This window comes from Arvicola amphibius, chromosome 8 (genome assembly GCF_903992535.2).
Source record: "Arvicola amphibius chromosome 8, mArvAmp1.2, whole genome shotgun sequence".
In the NCBI taxonomy this organism is placed as follows: domain Eukaryota; kingdom Metazoa; phylum Chordata; class Mammalia; order Rodentia; family Cricetidae; genus Arvicola; species Arvicola amphibius.
The window spans coordinates 59,821,498-59,839,634 of record NC_052054.1 but is presented as its reverse complement, the minus strand read 5'-3'; the positions used below and the strand labels follow the sequence as shown (position 1 = coordinate 59,839,634).

The 18,137-nt window shown below is 35.4% G+C and overlaps 1 protein-coding gene across 6 annotated transcripts in view; it reads left to right on the top strand.

The window, feature by feature from the left end:
- The window catches only part of Grik2 (glutamate ionotropic receptor kainate type subunit 2), a 618,878-nt gene that overhangs the window by 577,802 nt on the left and 22,939 nt on the right, over positions 1-18,137 (top strand). For all 6 annotated transcript variants that reach the window (XM_038339004.1, XM_038338998.1, XM_038338997.1 and 3 more), the window contains one exon: positions 6,834-7,059. In XM_038339004.1, coding sequence (XP_038194932.1) covers positions 6,834-7,059 — 226 coding nt within the window. The remainder of the gene's footprint in view (positions 1-6,833; positions 7,060-18,137) is intronic.

Here is an 18,137-nt window from a genome sequence, read left to right as displayed (position 1 = left end):
ATGCTGCAAGTTTCACTGTAGGGGTCTATAATGCATGTACCTGGAAAATATATTATATATGTGTCATTAGATGAAGTGAGTATAGTATAATGATTGAGAAAATATACCTGTCGATAAAACAAGCCCAAGTTTTAGTCCTGTTTTTAGAAATGAGCAGTCATCTGTGCTTAAAAAAATATTAATATCTCCATGTTTTTTAAACGGGATTCATAATACCTATCTAATACAATTCTTACAAAATGAATTGATTTAGCATAGTAAATTATTAACAGTTATTGATTAAATTATGAAACATATTTTTGTTACTTATTATCATTATCACTATGAATCTGCAAATGTTCTGCTTCACTGAAATGGAAATAACCCAGGATAGTAAAAGAAAAAAAAATACTGAACAATAAAAACACTGCTGGAGGAATCACTCTCCCAAAACTCAAGTTAAGTGCAAAGCTACACCAAATAGAGTATCATGATACTGCAACAAAAACAGGGCAATTGATCAATAGAACAGAAGTAAGGACCCTCGTAGAAATGCACACACTTTTAGCCACCTCATTTTTAGATCAAGAGGATAATAATATCCAATGAGGATGTCATTATCTTAAGCAAACAGTGCTGTGTAAGTAGATAACTTACATGCAGAAGAATGAAACTTGACCCTTATGTTTTATCCTGAATTAACTCGACTCCAAGTGTATGGTAGACCTCAACATAATTATTGGTTCCCCAAATTTGATAGAGGATAAAAAAGGGAATAGGTTTAAACTCATTGGCACAAGACAGGACTTTCTCAACAGTGTCCCAGTAGCACACGAATTAAGACCAAACTTAATAAGCACATACCCATGAAATTAAAAAGGTTTTGTACAGCAAAGGATTCTATCACTTAAGTGAAAATGCACCCTGCTAAATGAGTGGGGGAAGGGAGCTTTTTACCAGCTATACAACTGACAAAGAGTTAATATATAATAAATGTTGAACTCAAAAATTAAACCTCAAGAAAACAAATATGGAGATTGTAGTAAAAAGAGAATTATCAAAAAGTGAAATACAAATAACAAACACTTGTAGACATTTTCAATATCCTTAGCTGTGGGATTAATACAAATCAAAAGTAATATGATATTGTCTCTCCTCAGTCAGAATTGCTAAGAGCCCCAAACCAAATGAGAACATATGCTTGTATAGATGTGGAGAAAGAAAATCATCTATTCACTGTTAATAGAGTTACAAACTGGTCCAGTAACTATGAAAGTCCACGTGGAGGTTTTCAAAAAGCCAAAAATACATTTCATTCAGAAATATCTTTTATTTTTTTATATTTTATTATTATTAAAATTTCGTCCTCCTCCCCACCTCCCATTTCCCTCCCCCTCCCTCTCCAGTCCAAGGAGCAGTCAAGGTTCCCTGCCCTGCAAGAAGTCCAAGGTCCTCCCCCCTCCATCCAGGTCCAGGAAGGTGCGCATCTAAACAGATTAGGATCCCCCAAAGCTAGTACATGCAGTAGTATCAAAACTCAGTGCCATTGTCCTTGGCTTCTCAGTCAGCCCTCCTTGTCAGCCACGTTCAGAGAGTCCAGTTTGATCCCATGTTTTTTCAGTCCCCGTCGAGCTGGCCTTGGTGAGCTCCCATTAAATCAGCCCACCATCTCAGTGGGTGGGCGCACCCCTCAAGGTCCTGACTTCCTTGTTCATGTTCTCCCTCCTTCAGCTCCTCATTTGGGCCTTGGGGGCTCAGTCTAGGGCTCCAGTGTGTGTCTCTGTCTCTATCTCCATCCATTGCCAGATAAAGGTTCTATGGTGATATGGAAGATATTCATCAGTATGGCTATAGGAAAGGGCCATTCAGGCTCTCTCTCTTCAGCTGCCCAAGGAACTAGTTGGGGACACCTAGCCACCCTTCCTATATCCCAACCATCCCATTCCCCCAGGGTCTCCCCATATTCCCCTCCTCACTTTTCTCTCCCCATCTCCCCAACCCAGACCCAAAAAGATGAATTTGGTATGTACTCACTCATAAGTGGATTCTAGACATAAATAAAGGTCAATGAGTGTAGAAGGGAACAGTGGGCTGTGTCCCGCCAGCCGGCTAGCTTTACACCCAAAATAATTACACGGAAACTGTATTCTTTTAAAACACTGCCTGGCCCATAGTTTCAGCCTCTTATTGGCTAATTCTCACATCTTCCTTTAACCCATATTTAGTAATCTATGTAGCACCACGAGGTGTGGCTTACCAGGAGAGATCTTAACCTGTGTCCATCTCAGAGAGGAGAATCATGGCGACTCACTATGGCGACTGCCTGAAGCATCTCCCCAACTCTACTTCCTTGTTCCCACAATTCTGTTCTGTCTACTCCGCCTACCTAATTTTCTGTCTCTTAAAGGGCCAAGGCAGTTTTCTTTATTAATAATGAAAGTAACACATAGACACTCCTCCATCAAATGAGCCTATAATTCGTAATCCTAGAGAACCTAAATACGAAGGTGAACCCAAAGAAAAACATATAGTTATCCTCCTGGATATTGGAAGTAAACTAGATTGCCAGGCAAAAATTGGGATCTTGGGGCTGGGGGTAAGGGGAGAAATATATTTTATTATCCTACTTTTAGAATTTTAAGAGGGGAGAGGGATAATCAGGGAGGCGGTTCTTTACCCATGGTAGCTGTCTTCAGCGTTTGTCTTCTGGATTCAGTTTATGCCCTGGCTCTTGCCTTTCCAGAGAACAAACTTAGGTCTTTTGCAGGTAAAATATATCAGTCACTGGCTCTAAGACTTTATCTTATCAAAGTAGTATTACAGTACATAATAATTTGAGAGGAATGTATAATTAACCAATCTCCCGAGTGTACCCTAAGTGCTGTAGTAGATTCTAAATCAGTTCATTAAAATACACTTACATTTAAGTTTTCATTATGCTATGTTTTGTTTCTTCCTGTTCACAGTGGTAGACCATGTCTACATAATACTTAATATTACTTGCCTCATTTTTAAAAATCAAGGGAAATCCCTAATATTATATAAAGTAGCCCATACACATTGGTCACATTTCATCTTCAGAATAACGCTATGAGTCTGTGTGGTAGTGTAAAAGAAAATGCCCCCCAAAGGAAGTGACACTATTTGAAGGCTTGGCCTTGTTAAACTATGCCTGGTCCTCTTGAAGGAAGTATGTCACTGTGGAGGTGGTCTTTGAGGGCTCACATATGCTCAAGCCACACTGAGTGAGACAGTTTCACTTGATGTTGCCTACAAAATGTAGAATTCTCAGATCCTTCTCCAGCACTATGTCTGCCTGCATGCCACCAGGTCCTGTGATGACAATAATGGAGTAAACACCTGAACTGTAAGTCACACAATTAAATACTTTCCTTCATAAAAATTGCCATGGCCAGGGTGTCTCTTCAGAGATATAGAAACACTAAGATAGTCTGAAAGTAAGACTTACATAAAAAAATGTATGTTTTTATTATGTAAGCTAAAAGTGGGAGAGATCAAGCAGCTTCATATTAACAAGATGGAACTAGTGTTCATTACATCAGATCAATAATGTCTTTTCTGAGTTTCTATTTAAGTTACTTAAAGTAACCAATTATTAAAGAATGTTCGTATTAGTAACAATAGAAGCAGCTTCATATTCAGCCTAAGAATTTGCATAAAATACCTTGCAAGTAGTCTGGAAGTCTCATTTAAATGCTAGATTTAAGTAAAACTCATGTCCTTTTCTTGTTTCTAAACCAACAATACCATGACCATCACTAAAAAAATAAAAGTAATAAAATAATCAAAAGGTATTCAGAATTAATCATTATATATTTGTAAGGAAAAGTACAAGTTGATGAAATTCACAGGTTATAATTTTACAAATCTGGCTTGATTCATATGAAATTTTTGGGGAAGATCATATAAGGGAGAAATAGTAGAAAAGGCAGGTTATAGGTAACCATGAATCAGAAAACAGCCATCCTTAAAATTTTAATATGTCCTCTTCCTTGTGTCTTGTATTGATATAGAATGTCCTAGAAGAGGTGAGCAATTTTCAAACACACACATACACATACACTTATAGAAGAAAAACACAGACTCATACATTAAACTACAAAGGTAGTGATGGCTTTAATCTATAACTCCAATATGTTTTTTTCATATAGCATTTTGTATTTAGAATAGGAATATTTAGACATTATAATCACACAAGAAAACACGTAAAGAGATTCCAAAGAAACATTGTTAAATGGTGGTCCTCCTGTAATTTGTGTCTAGTTGTAAATAAAAGATATCGATTGTAACACCTGATTCTGTGTTACCCCCTTGGTACAGTTCGCGCGCCACTGTACCTTACGCGAGTCGGACAAGGGCCTGGAGATTAAAAGAACACACAAAGAGACCTGGGTCATTTGAAAGGAGATCAGCCGAATGCCGTTTATTTAACCTTGGGGAAAATCTTATATATCCTACTGCTGCCCAAGGAATTCCGCCCAGGCAGGTGGGAAATTACCATACCAGCAATAGAGTCAACAATGCCCTACAGCTAATCACCAGGCGGGGCAGAGGGAGCACAAAAACAAACAGGATGCTTAGTCATCTGACCAGAAACTGTTCTCAAGATGAGCCCCAGGAACAAGGGCAGACCTGGGCCCTACAATCAATAATTCTTAAAATTTGGATTTTACATTTATTGTAAGAATTAAAATAATTAAAGTGATCTTTCTGCCCAAGTTATGTGCCTTTTGAAAGAACAAAAAAAATATGTGGACCGGGAGACATTGTTCAGTGGTTAAGAGCTTAGACTGTTCTTCTAGAAGACCTGGATTTGATTCCTAACACCTACATAGTGACTTACAACCATCTGTAACTCCTGTCCCAAGGAATCTGATATCTTTTTCTGGTATTAAGTCACTGCATATATGTGCACAGTATACATGTTGCTAAAACATCCATACATGTAAAAGTAAATTAGATATTTAAAGTTATTTTTAAATAATAGAAGGGTTAACATTTTTCTTGACAGGAAGAAACAGGAAAGCTATACTAAAACTCTATACAACAAATGATGAAAACAAGTGCTCAACAGTGAAAGAGCTTAGATGACAATAGGAAATTATTACCTTTAATAGAAACCTTAGAACGTGCTCAGAGAATGGAAAAAACAGCATCAAAAATATTTCAGGTATTTTAAATGAAGAAATACTTCATAAAATAGTAGGTTTTTTCCAATTAAAGGTTAGAAGAATTCTGATAGTAGATTGAGGACAGTGTGGTGTTGAATCTTTTGGAATTAGAGCTAAAGGTGGTTATGAGCCACCATACAAGTACTGGGAATCAAACCCAGGCCCTCTAAAAGAGCAACGTGTCCTAAACTACTTAGCCATCTTTTTATATCCTTTTTGTTGTTGTTGTTGTTTGTTTGATTGATTTTTTTTTTTTTTTTTGAGACAGGACTTCCCTGTAGCTTTGGAGCCTTTCCTGGCACTTGCTCTGTAGACCAGGCTGACCTTGAACTCATAGAGATCTGCCTGCCTCTGCCTCCTGAGTGCAAGGATTAAAGGCATGCCTCCTCTTTAATCTTCAAAAAAATTACTGTCTGTTTTCAGACACCAAGCCTACACTTATAATAAAAAAATAGTGCAGTAAAGTGTAGATTTTTTTCCATGTTTTTAGTCAGATTCACAAAATCAAAACTGATGTCAATTTTATTTCTTTATACAAACTTACTTCCATCTGCAGATGAGCTCTAATTTTTATTTTATTCAGATTTAAATGTCAAACAAAATATTAGAAAAAAGTTTTCAAGGGGGAAAGGAAGCAAACTGTATGTGATCCTGCTCTCTTGATTCTGATAGTTAAGGGAACAAATACATTTGAACTCATTGTCAACTTCATGATCTCAAACAAAATTTCACCATAATCTTAAATACTTTTTTTAGTTTCCTGCTTTTAACCCCACAAATTTGTACTTTTTCTTGAAAATAAAAGTGTGAAGTCTCTTCTTTTTGTTTCCATGTGGTCAGTGTTATCTTGCCACTCCTATGTAGGTTTTAAATACAGCTGGGAGCTTGCAGGTATTTTGAACAGCAGGCAAGAAGCTGGTTAGTATTTATGTTCTTCCAAGAGCTCTAAACAAAACTCGTTTCTTTCCTTTAAAATGAAATTCCAGTAGAGCTCCATTGAGATTTTCCAGTTGCTCATAAATCTATTTAATTGAGTGATCCAAGTGTTTCTAGTTAGCAATCTGGAACAACAGATTTCTACTTGTCTTTGTGTAGACTCTGGGGGCATCTGTGGAAACTGTATCTTGTATAAGTGGAAATATGGCTATTTTTATTTGTAATTTCCTTATATGCAATAAATTTTCCCCATCTCTTCAACTATAGCTTTATATCCTAGGAAACTGATTTGATGTCTGTGATAGAGTCACCAAATTGGTGAAATACAACAAAAATCACTGTTGCATCACAGTGCCAATCTGTGTCCAATATTTGTCATTTCTTAATTTGATGTTAAGCAACATAAAAAATACCCACAGGAAACTTGCGTACACTGAAATCAGGAGAGTCTTTAGTAAGCTCATTTGCATCTCTAATTCCTACTATTTTTTATAATTTACTAGTTTGAATTTTTAGACTGAGACACTTTCAATATATTTGTTAAATTGTCATTTACCCAGAAATGTAATTAATTACTAGATACATGTTGTATAAACCTTGATTTTTTTTGTAAATGGGACAAATATAGACTGGCCTGTGAAAAACTGTGAATTCTATTTTGTCTAAATGTTGTAAGACTCTGTAGAATGTAACATATTTTATTAAACTTATGTTACTTTTCTCCAGAAATCAAAAATCTCAACGTATGACAAAATGTGGGCGTTTATGAGCAGCAGGAGACAGTCTGTGCTTGTCAAAAGCAATGAAGAAGGGATCCAGCGAGTCCTCACCTCTGATTATGCTTTCCTAATGGAGTCAACAACTATCGAGTTCGTTACCCAGCGTAACTGTAACCTCACACAGATTGGCGGCCTTATAGACTCCAAGGGTTATGGCGTTGGCACTCCCATGGGTAGGTTACCAACAGCCTCTGTATTTTTTCACTAATCTGAGTTGTTGTTTAAAGGGGGAAAGCAAGGACTCTACACAGTTCACAGAAAAACCTTTACCTAATACATCTTAACGTGGTATTTATATTTCTGAGAGAAAGTTAAAAGTTTTGGCATAAAACAACCTGGGGAAGAGAAAAGAATATAATCAAAATATATTGTATGAATATTTTCACAAGTTGGATATTACTTCCAATTGAGCATGTCAAAAGAAAAATTAATTTATATCAGATATCTGGCTGATAATGTCCTTTGTCTAGGTTGAAACATTTGGAACATGTTCATTTTAGAAATATTCAATTCTCAAATTTATAATTATTATTATTGTTTTGATTTTTTTGAGAAATGATCTCAGTCTGAAGCCCAGGCTTACCTTAAGCTTACTATGTATGATATTGAGATTTCAAATGTACAGGCCACACTCTTGCCTCAGCCTTCAAAATGAACAAATGAGAGATATTGCAAATATAAATTTAAATCAAAAATTCATTGTACCTGGCTTCAAACTTTTTTATTTAGTTTTATAAATAAATTAAAAATTGATAATTTTGTTTTGTTTAAAATTTGGAGCTTATTACATTATTAAAGTTAACTAAAAATGAAGTTTATGTTTGTTCCTACAAATATTGTTTCACTGAAAAGAATTAGAGCAGAATAATTAGCAGTGACATATCTATGATATTTGATGCCAAGTATTAACTGCCTCTAACATTTCTTCAGTTATATGTGTTAAAATTAGTTTTAGTCACAATAATATAGTGAAATAAAAATAATATAAGATGATATTATATTGCACATTTGTATTTCGACACACTCCTGTGGCTGGCTGGAGGATTGTTTGAGTCAGGCCTGGAATAGTCTTCAAGATACTACCTCAAAATGAGAATGAGAATGATAATAATAATACCAATATCCTTTCCAGGAAAAAATCAATGGGAATTTCATAATGTGTGTGCCAATATTTACAAATTTATATGTGCTTATTGTTTATATAAATAATTGCTTTAAATGATTATCATATCCAAGGTGTACCTGTAGAGGACAGAAATAAGGGTTCCTAAAATGGGCTCATGCCTTGATATTTAGAGCCTAAAAATGAGTATCTTAAACAAAATTATGCTGCAGATGTAACTAAAGTTATTGAAATAGAAAAAAATTAGCCTGCTTAATCACATTGGTTTAAATATAATCCTAGTGCTATTAGGATAGGCAGATGGGGTCTCCAACTGTAGCAGGAAAATAAAATAGAAGAGGGAAAAGGGACAGAAAAGGGAGAAGACAACAGACAGGACACAGAGATAGAATATCACATGCTGGTGCTACTTCATTTTGTCATATAATGTAGTTTTGTGTTTGTTTCTCTTTCATTTAATGCAAGTGAGTTCTTGACTTTAGTGGGTTCTATCTTATTCAAAATTAAGATTTATCAAAATGTTTTCCAAGTCAAACACATCAGGAATGAACTTCAATTCTCTCATAACTTTCATCAGAGAAGTTTGATATACAAACAGACAACTCACACTTACCCCTTTTTTATTTTAATTATTTTTAAGTTGTTTTATAGTATTTATTGAGCTATATATTTTTCTCTGCTTTCCTCCCTTCCTCTCCTATCCACTTCTACCCTCTCCCATGGGCCCCATGCTCCCAATTTACTCAGGAGATCTTGTCTTTTTCTACTTTCCTGGTAAATTAGTTCCATGTATGTCTCTCTTACGGTCTTCATTGTTGTCTAGGATCTCTGGGATTGTAATTTGTAGGCTGATTTTTCTTTGCTTTATGTCTAAAAACTACTTATGAATGAATATATATACATACATATATATATATATATATGATATATATATATATGATATTTGTCTTTCTGGGCCAGAACTACCTCACTTGATATAATGTTTTTTAGCTCTATCCATTTGCCTGCAAATTTCAATATGTCATTATTTTTTTCTGCTGTGTAGTACTCCATTGTATAAATGTACCACATTTTCCATATCCATTTTTCGATTGAGGGGCATTTAGGTTGTCTCCAGGTTCTGGCTATAACAAACAATGCTGTTATGACCATAGTTTAGCACATGTCCTTGTGGTACGATTGTGCATCTTTTGGGTATATACTCAAAAGTGATATTGCTGGTTCTTGAGGTAGATTCTAATTTTCTGAGAAATTGCCATACTGATATCCAAAGGGGTTGTACCAGTTTGCAGTCCTATCAGCAATGGAGAAGTGTTCCCTTTACCTCATATCCTCTCCAGCATAAGTTGTCACCAGTGTTTTTGATCTTGGCCATTCTTACAGGTGTAAGATGGAATCTCAGAACTGTTTTGGTTTGCATTTCTCTGATGACTAAGGATGTTGAGCATTTTCTTAAGTGTCTTTTAGCCATTTTAGATTCCTCTGTTTGGAGTTCTCTGTTTAGGTCTGTATCCCATTTTTTATTGAATTATTTGTTTTATATGATGACCAATTCCTTGAGTTCTTTGTATATTTTGGAGATCAACCCTCTATCTGATATGGGGTTGGCAAAGATCTTTTTCCATTCTGTAGGCTGCCATTTTGTCTTGTTGACCCTGTCCTTTGCTTTACCAAAGCTTCTTTGTTATGTAATTCAATATTTTTTGACCAATGAGTCTTTTTCCTTTATTGTATCTTCAGCACTTGAGATTCTCACTTCTGCCTATTGTATTCTGCTGTTTTTGCTTGAATTTGTGGTTTCTGATCATTTTCTCATAATTTTCATTTGTATAATTTCCTGTTTTTGTTCCCTTTATTGTTTCTATTTTTAGATTTCAAGTCTTGAATCATTTCTTTCATCTGTTTTATTGTTTTTTTTTCCTTTAAGGAATTTGTTGATTTCTTCCAATATTTTGTTTGTCTTTTCCTCCATTTCTTTGAAGGAATTTTTCATATCTTCTTTAAGGGCCTCAAACACTTTCACAAAAATTATTTTTAGGTCATTTTTCCTGCTTCATCTATATTTGGTTGTTCCAGTTTTGCTGTTGTAGGTACGCTAGTTTTTATTGGTGTGTGCTGCTCTTTGTGTTGTTGAATGTGTTTTTACCTTGTCTAGCCATCTTTTTCTCTGATTGGGGCTGTATCACTGGTGATCAGTCTTATAGGTTCCAGTGAATCCAAGGCTCAGATGGTTTTTCTCCATGGTGCAGTCAGGGCCATGGTTCCAGTCACCCAGGAAGTTTCTCGGTGTTCTTGTAGGTTGTTCAGCATTCCCAGGGTCATTCTGAAATACTAGGAGTTGTTAGGGTCTGCTCCCATGGAGGTTGCTTTTTTGGTCCTGCTCTGGCAGAGGTCGCTGGCTCAGGCCTGCTCTGGTGGAGATACTGGTCTTGGACCTGCTCTGATGGAGGTCATTGTGCCATACACCCAGTCAAGCAGAACTCTCTGGCTTAGCCCTATTCCCTCAGTGGTGGCTTCCTTGTACCTGCTTCTGTGGAGGTAGCTGCCTCTGGCCTGCTCCAGTGGAGGTCAGTGGCTCAAGCCTCCTCCTGTGGAGGTCACTGGCTTGGGCCTGTTCCCGCAGAGGTCTCTGGCTCAGGCCTGCTCCCTCAGCATTTGCTTCCTTCATAGCTGCCTCTTAAGACACATGACTCTGTGGGAAAATATTCCAGGCAGGAATTTAAAACTTCCTATTTTACACCTTGGCAAGAAGTATGGTTTCGTGAATTATTTTTACTTTTTCATTATTAATAAACACAATGACACACAACTATACTTGAATAAAATAACCTTTCATTCAGAACCATATCCACAATTCTGAAATAGGTGGCATTTGGTTCCTTATCATTATCAATCATTCTGAAGACTATTATTCTGTTATTATTGTATTTACTCAGTGTAAATCTTATTTACCCATAAGCTAACAGAAGAAAAATTTAAAGGAATATATTAGTGTGTGAAATAATGACACTTTGGGCTTTTTCTCTTTTTCCCAGAGAGTTAGAAATAAATCCAGAGAAAGGAATATAATGCAGGCTTTGGTTTTGGAAAGTTTAGAGCACCTATAGGAATTTTCTACAGTCCGACTTTATAACTTTAGTACTGATACCTTCAATGACAACATTGAATTCTAGTGTAATCAGAGGAAGGAGCTTTCTTTTTCTTCTTCTTCTTCTTCTTCTTCTTCTTCTTCTTCTTCTTCTTCTTCTTCTTCTTCTTCTTCTTCTCCTTCTCCTTCTCCTTCTCCTTCTCCTTCTCCTTCTCCTCCTCCTCCTCCTCCTCCTTCTTCTTTTTACTTTCATTCAGTTTTTTTTTTCTTTAGACATTGTCTTTTGGTTATATGTGTCTGGGAAGTAAATTAATGAATGAAGTAGTATAATAGTTATTGACATGAGAAATCTGAAACGACTCTGAAAAATGAGACTGTGCCTGCCCCTGAATTTTGTTTTGTGGTTTACAGAGATGGTAGTCTGCCAGGCTCCTCCTCCATGCTTCATATGTGACTTCCTGTTCCATCCATCACTCTTATTGTGATGATAACTGCCTAAAGTGTGCTGTGAACATGCTGAGTGGCTCAGAGAGAAGCTATTTAATTAGGGCAGCTCTGTTTACACGAATACCTTAGTAGAGACATGCAGGCAAATGCTAAATAATCACAAGCTGGTTTAATTAAGTGTGTGGTGGTGTTAAATCCCTTTCACAGTTTCCCTGATAGCAGCACTATTATTCTAATGTGACATTTACTGTGTAGTAGAACTTGGAAGCTGTAGATGTTTTTACACCTAATATGTTGACTGAATTTCCTAGTTCACTTGAAATAATATTTTAGAAAAGCTCTGGGAGTGGTAAAATTCAAAAGTCAAATCACAGGAGTTTCCTTAAGGAATATTTAGCACATGCGAGCAGCTGTAATCTTTCTTCTTAAATACGCCATAGGTGATAATGTGCTTAGAAAAGGAGGGGGCATTTCTCTTTAATGGAACTTTTTGCTCTGTACTAGAAGCTCTCTGATTTCTCATTTTGAAAGATTGAGTGCATATTACACTTTGAGGACCAGGCTTGCCATCTGATAGAAATGCAGTTTTTAGAAAAAACAAAAAAAGCTACACTAGTGTCAGTTAGCATTTTTATGTTTTGCTTTTGTCCAGTTTGGTTTGGTAGAAATACTGTAAACAGCCTGGAAGGTCTCATTACTATTACTTTTCATAGCAATGGGCTAATGGCATGTTCCTTCCATTTGCAACTTTCCTCACAACTTCCACCATCACAGTTGAGGCCCTGGGAAGAACATGTGGAGAACTGTGCTCATGGCTCTGCGCATCATGTTGTCCATGATATCAGGAGCGCCTGTGATCTGGGTGATACCCTTTTACATGCAGAGTTAATTCAACATGATAGGAGCTCCAGCTCCTTTCCAATTCGTGTTGTCTATATATTCTGCCTTAACATACAAAGACCTAATTAATTTGCATGTAGTGAATTCAAAGATGATATAGGCATGTTTATGATACCCCAAAAGGTTAAATTTGAAGAGTATGTTTACTGTACATGCAATTGTTAAAAATTTATCATTATGTTTAATGATTTAGGTATACATTTTACTCCTGTAAAATATTTTATATTATGAATGTAAAATACTTGTATTAGTACTTCTTGAACAAGTTTTAACTTAACAATATCTGTACCCTCCTCAGCCTGCCTGCAACCATGAGTTTTATGTTATTAAGTTTTATTAAGGCAATACTGTACTCTGACATGTAAAAATATGAATTTCTTTGTTTTGTTTCAATTTTAGTATTGAGATCTAGTGGTCCTTTATTTTTCATTATTTAATGAGTAGGAGATATGTAATCGTACCAAATGAGACACATTGTTTGAGGCAGATGCCAATGTTTATAAAAATATAAATCAGTATGAGAAACATGTTTTCTCCTGGTTATACTCATCAACCATTTCTAGAATTCCCAATTCATCATATAATAAGTACTGTAATATTCATCATTACAGATGCATGAAATTGCCGGCCTTCAGGTTTTAGGCTTTACTGAAATGAATGAATACATTTGTCTTCATTAGTTTAACATAATGCACAAAAATTGATGCAAATTATTCATCTTTCTGCAGGTCAACTCTTCCATTAAAATGCATTCTATTTTTCTTTGCATAAAGCAGGATAATTTTAATATTACTAAAATGATTTGCAAAAGAAAATTGGAATATAATAAGTTTTAGAAACTGAAGTAGACCAAAAGAAGAAAATTACACCTATAGATGCTATGTATTTCTGGCATATTTGTTTATTTCTAGATTACATGTCACTAAAAACAGATGAGAACTTGGTACGTTTTGCTTGTTCTGTGGATACTGACAGTCTCTGCATGCTGGAACCTAGGAAGCTTCCAGATTTGTGCAATTGGTAACAATAGAGTGAGCAGCCTTCATTAATATTGTAAATGATGACCAAATGTAACCAAACTGTGTAGAAATGCATAATTCTATACATTTTGATTTTCTTTTATACACTATTTAGCTAATCTTAGCATAAATATATACTTACATTTCTTTTTGAACACCTTTAGTTCTGGGTGTGGAGACCTTGGTGGTACTAAAGTACACACTGAATAATGTTTCATAAACATGTGGAATAACAGAAGGTAGTGGGAAAGGTAACTGGAGCTTCATAAGCTTTGCATACAGAGGCAGGAGGATTATACTGATAGAGACAAGCACAGAGGTCTCAAAAGGAATAGCACATATTGGGCAAATGGTGCAATAAGGTTAGTAATTATTGTTACTGGAGGTTGTAGTTATAAATAAGCAGCTATTATTTTCTTGAAGGCAGTAAAAATTGACATTAATATAAAATACATTTTTTGAAATATAAATATGAAGGAATTTTCTTCTTTGATGGTTTTGGTTGATCTTAATATACTTGGTTCATTAAAACAAAGAAAAGATATACATAATAATAGAATTCCGCTTCCAAATTTGGATGGATCAGGTACCACTTCCACTGTTAGGACTTCAACAAAATAAACTGAGAGCTCTCATACACATATAGGAATATAATCCAAGTGCCATTCCTTGAACAATTTTGACTCTGAATAAGAAAATATTTAATATCTATAAAACTGATGCCAAATGACAACCTTCATTAATTCATAAAGAACATATTTTTGGAGACAGGGTTTTTCTGTGTAGCTTTGGAACGTGTCTTGCAGTTCACTCTGTAGAAGAAACTGACCTCAAACTCATGGATATTCACCTCTGCCTCCCAAGTGCTGAAATTAAAGGCATGTACCACCTCTGCACAGGCTCCCATACATATTATAAATAATTTTCTGTTTGCTTTTTAATGTGTAGATATAATCCTTATTTTGCTAACACATATTGTTTATTAAAAAGTAACATTTGCCACAGTAATCAAAACTTTTCACTCACAAATTACTTAAAAATAAAATGTAAATGATATTTCCAAAAATGTGACTCAAGATTCAGTTTGGGAAATATCATTTTGCGTTCTAAAGAAAAATATTTATAGAAAAGATTATCTCATTTCTGACATTTTTAATTTGTCAAATAATATCAACTTCAAATTTAAATATAAAGAAAAATGAAAAAGTTTGGTGACACATACCTATGACCTTAGCAATTTGGGAGACACGCAAAGGCTGGAGAACTCTGAGTTAGAGGCCAACCTGGACTACAGGATAAATAAAAGAAACATTTGTAGGTGCTTTAGAAGATTGCTGAATGTGGCTTTTGTTTTCTTTTTTTTTTTATTATTAAAAATGTTCGCCTCCTCCCCACCACCCATTTCCCTCCCACTCCCCTCCCCTCCCTCTCCAGTCCAAAGAGCAGTCAGGGTTCCCTGCACTGTGGGAAGTCAAAGGTCCTCCCCCCTGCAGTCAGGTCCAGGAAGGTGCACATGTAAACAGACTAGGCTTCCTCAAAGCCAGTACATGCAGTAGGATCAAAACCCAGTGCCATTGCCCTTGGCTTCTCAGTCAGCCCTCATTGTCCGCCACGTTCAGAGAGTCCTGTTTGATCCCATTGTTAGGAAGAAAGACTACCTTCCTATTGGCACACCTCTGCCAGCATCAAAGTCGTGTGAAGTCCACTTACCTCATTATAACTCTATCGTTATTGATGTGAACTGAGGAGGATGAGGAAAAAAATATGTGTGCATAGATTAGAGGGCATTATTACAGTTAATAATACGATGGATTAGGTCCTGCCGGCTTATACCTTGGAATAGACAACACATCTTGAAATTATTCACAAGTAGGCACAAAGAATAGTATAACGGAAGAAACAGGCAGGAACATAAGGAAAAGACAACTGGAAAAGATAGATGTAATGACCAGTGAAGGGAAGAAAAGAGATAGGGAGGCAAAGTAGCAAAGGAAAATAAGAAAAGGACATGTACAACTCAAAGTAATGGACAGGTAGGGATAGAGAAAAGAGGGACGAGAAAGAGGGAAGGGCCTAAGGAATATAAGGACTAAGGATAGAAGGAATGAAAGGAGGAAGGGAGGAAGGAAGAAATTATCTCTAATAATAAATTCACAAATTATTTAAGACATAATTTGTAATCTGTATAATCTTCCTTAAAAGCTTTACTATACTATTTGAAAATATTTTAATGAGAAAATAATTTTGTATAATAACTTAATAAAAAATTGATGTTTAAGATGTTATGAATAACTATGTAGCAAAGCAAATGCTAAATCGCTAAACATATGCTTTTTTCTTAGTGCATACATTTATAGTCATTGCATTTAGAGTAATATAGCATCCATGTCCTGACCAGGCATAACTCTTCTCTTCTCTGCTTAGATACATTCAGGTGTGCTTAGAGTAGTCTGGTCACAGACTGAAATGGTCTCTATTCCTTCGTAGAGGGCTTATTTTAATTGTTCAAATTGTAAGTATCTGACAGATCCAAATATGTCCATGGAGTAAACATACATCTATGCCTTCTTCCTCCTGAATCTATCTTTGCTTGTCCCCCTCTCTCTTCCTGCTTATATAGCTAGGTAAAAAGTATGTACTTTGTTAACTTACAAAGATATAATTTCAAAATTATAAAGTACTTTTCAGGCTGTAGAACACTTTTAATAACTGAGGAATATCCCAAGAAGAATAGAAAAGAAACTATCATCGGAATATTTTTCTCTTTTTTGTTGCATTTTCAAACAATTTTTATTTTTTAATTGAATTATTTTGTATTTTGATATCTGGTTTCTTGAGATCTTTATATATTTTGGAAAGCAGACCTCTGTCAGATATACAGTTAGTAAAGAACTTTTCCCATTCTGTGGGCTGCCATTTTGTCTTATTGACTGGGTCCTTTGCCTGAGGAAGCTTTGCAGTTTCAGAAGTTTCCATTTATTGATTGTTGCTCTCAGTGTATGTGCTACTGGTGTTTTATTTTGGAAGTGGGCTCCTTTGCCCATGTGTTCAAGACTACTTCCCAATTTCTCTTCAATCAGGTTTAGTGTAACTGGATTTATGTTGAGGTCTTTGATCCATGTAAACTTGAGGTTTTTTTTCATGGGGGATAGACATGGATCTAATTGCACTCTCTACATATTGGCATCCAGTTACACCAACACCATTTGATTATGAAAAAGCTTTCATTTCTCCATTGCACAAATTTGACTTCTTTGTCAAAAATCAAATGTCCATAGGTGTGTGGATTAATATCAGAGTCTTTGATTATATTCATTGACCCACATGTCTCTTTCTAAGCCAATACCAAGCTTTTTATTACTATAGCTCTGTAGTAGAACTTGAAGTCAGGGATGATGATGCCTCCAGAAGTTCTATTATTGTATAGTATTGTTTTTGCTATCCTGAGTTTCTTTTGGTTTTCCATATGAAGTTGAGTATTGTTCTTTCAAGATCAGTAAAGACTTGTGTCGGGATTTTGATGGGGATTGCACTGAATCTGTATATTGCTTTTGGTAAAATTGCCATTTTTCTATGTTGATCCTACTTATTTAAGATTACACTGACCAATTTCTGTATGTTGAACCATCCCTGCATTACTGGGAGGAAGTCAAATTGATCATGGTCAATGATTTCTTGATTCATTTTTAGATTCCATTTGCCAGTATTTTATTGAGTGTTTTTGCAGCAACATTCATGAGGGAGATTGATCTGTAATTTCTCTTCTTAGTTGTATCTGTGTGCTGTTTGGGTATCAGGGTAATTGTAGCCTTATAAAAATTTTGGCAATATTGATTCTGTTTCTATTGTAGGGAACAGTTTGAGGACTGTTGATATTAGATCTTTGAAATTCTGATAGAATTCTGCACTGAAACAATCTGGACATTGGGTTGGGAGACTTTTGATGGTGTTTCTATTTCCTTAGGGACTATAGGTGCATTTAAATTGTTTATCTCAGTTTATTTCAGATACATTTAATTTAATTTTGGTATTTAGTACCTATTCAAAAAATTGTCCATTTCTTCTACATTTTTCAATTTTGTTGAGTATGTTTTAAAATATTCCCTAATGATTCTGTGCATTTCCTCATTGTCTGTTCTTAATGTCTTTTTTCATTTCTGATTTTGTTAATATCGATGTTCACTCTCTGCCTCTTGGCCAGTTTTGGTAAGAGTTTGTCTATCCTGTTGATTTTCACAAAGAACCAACTCTTTGCATCACTGAACATTTGTATTGCTTTTTTGTTTCTATTTTATTGAATTCATCTCTCAAATTGATTATTTCTTGGCATCTACTCCTCCTGAATGAGTTTGCTTCTCTTTGTTTTAGAGCTTTAGGTGTGCTGTTAAGTCACTAGTTTGAGCTTTCTCCATAATCGTTATGTAGACATTTAGACTCTTAGTTGGGGGTATTTTGTACTTTTTTGTTAAATTCTATGAAGTCTTAAATTTCTTTATTTCTTCTTAGATCCAGTAATAATTCAGTTGAGCATTGTTCAATTTCCATGAGTTTGTAGAATTCTGTAATTAGTTTTATTGTTGAATTCTAACTTTAAGACATGGTGATTCAATAAAATACAGAAGGTTATTCCAACTTGTTTGTATCTGTTGAGGTTTGCTTTGTGAAGGAATATTT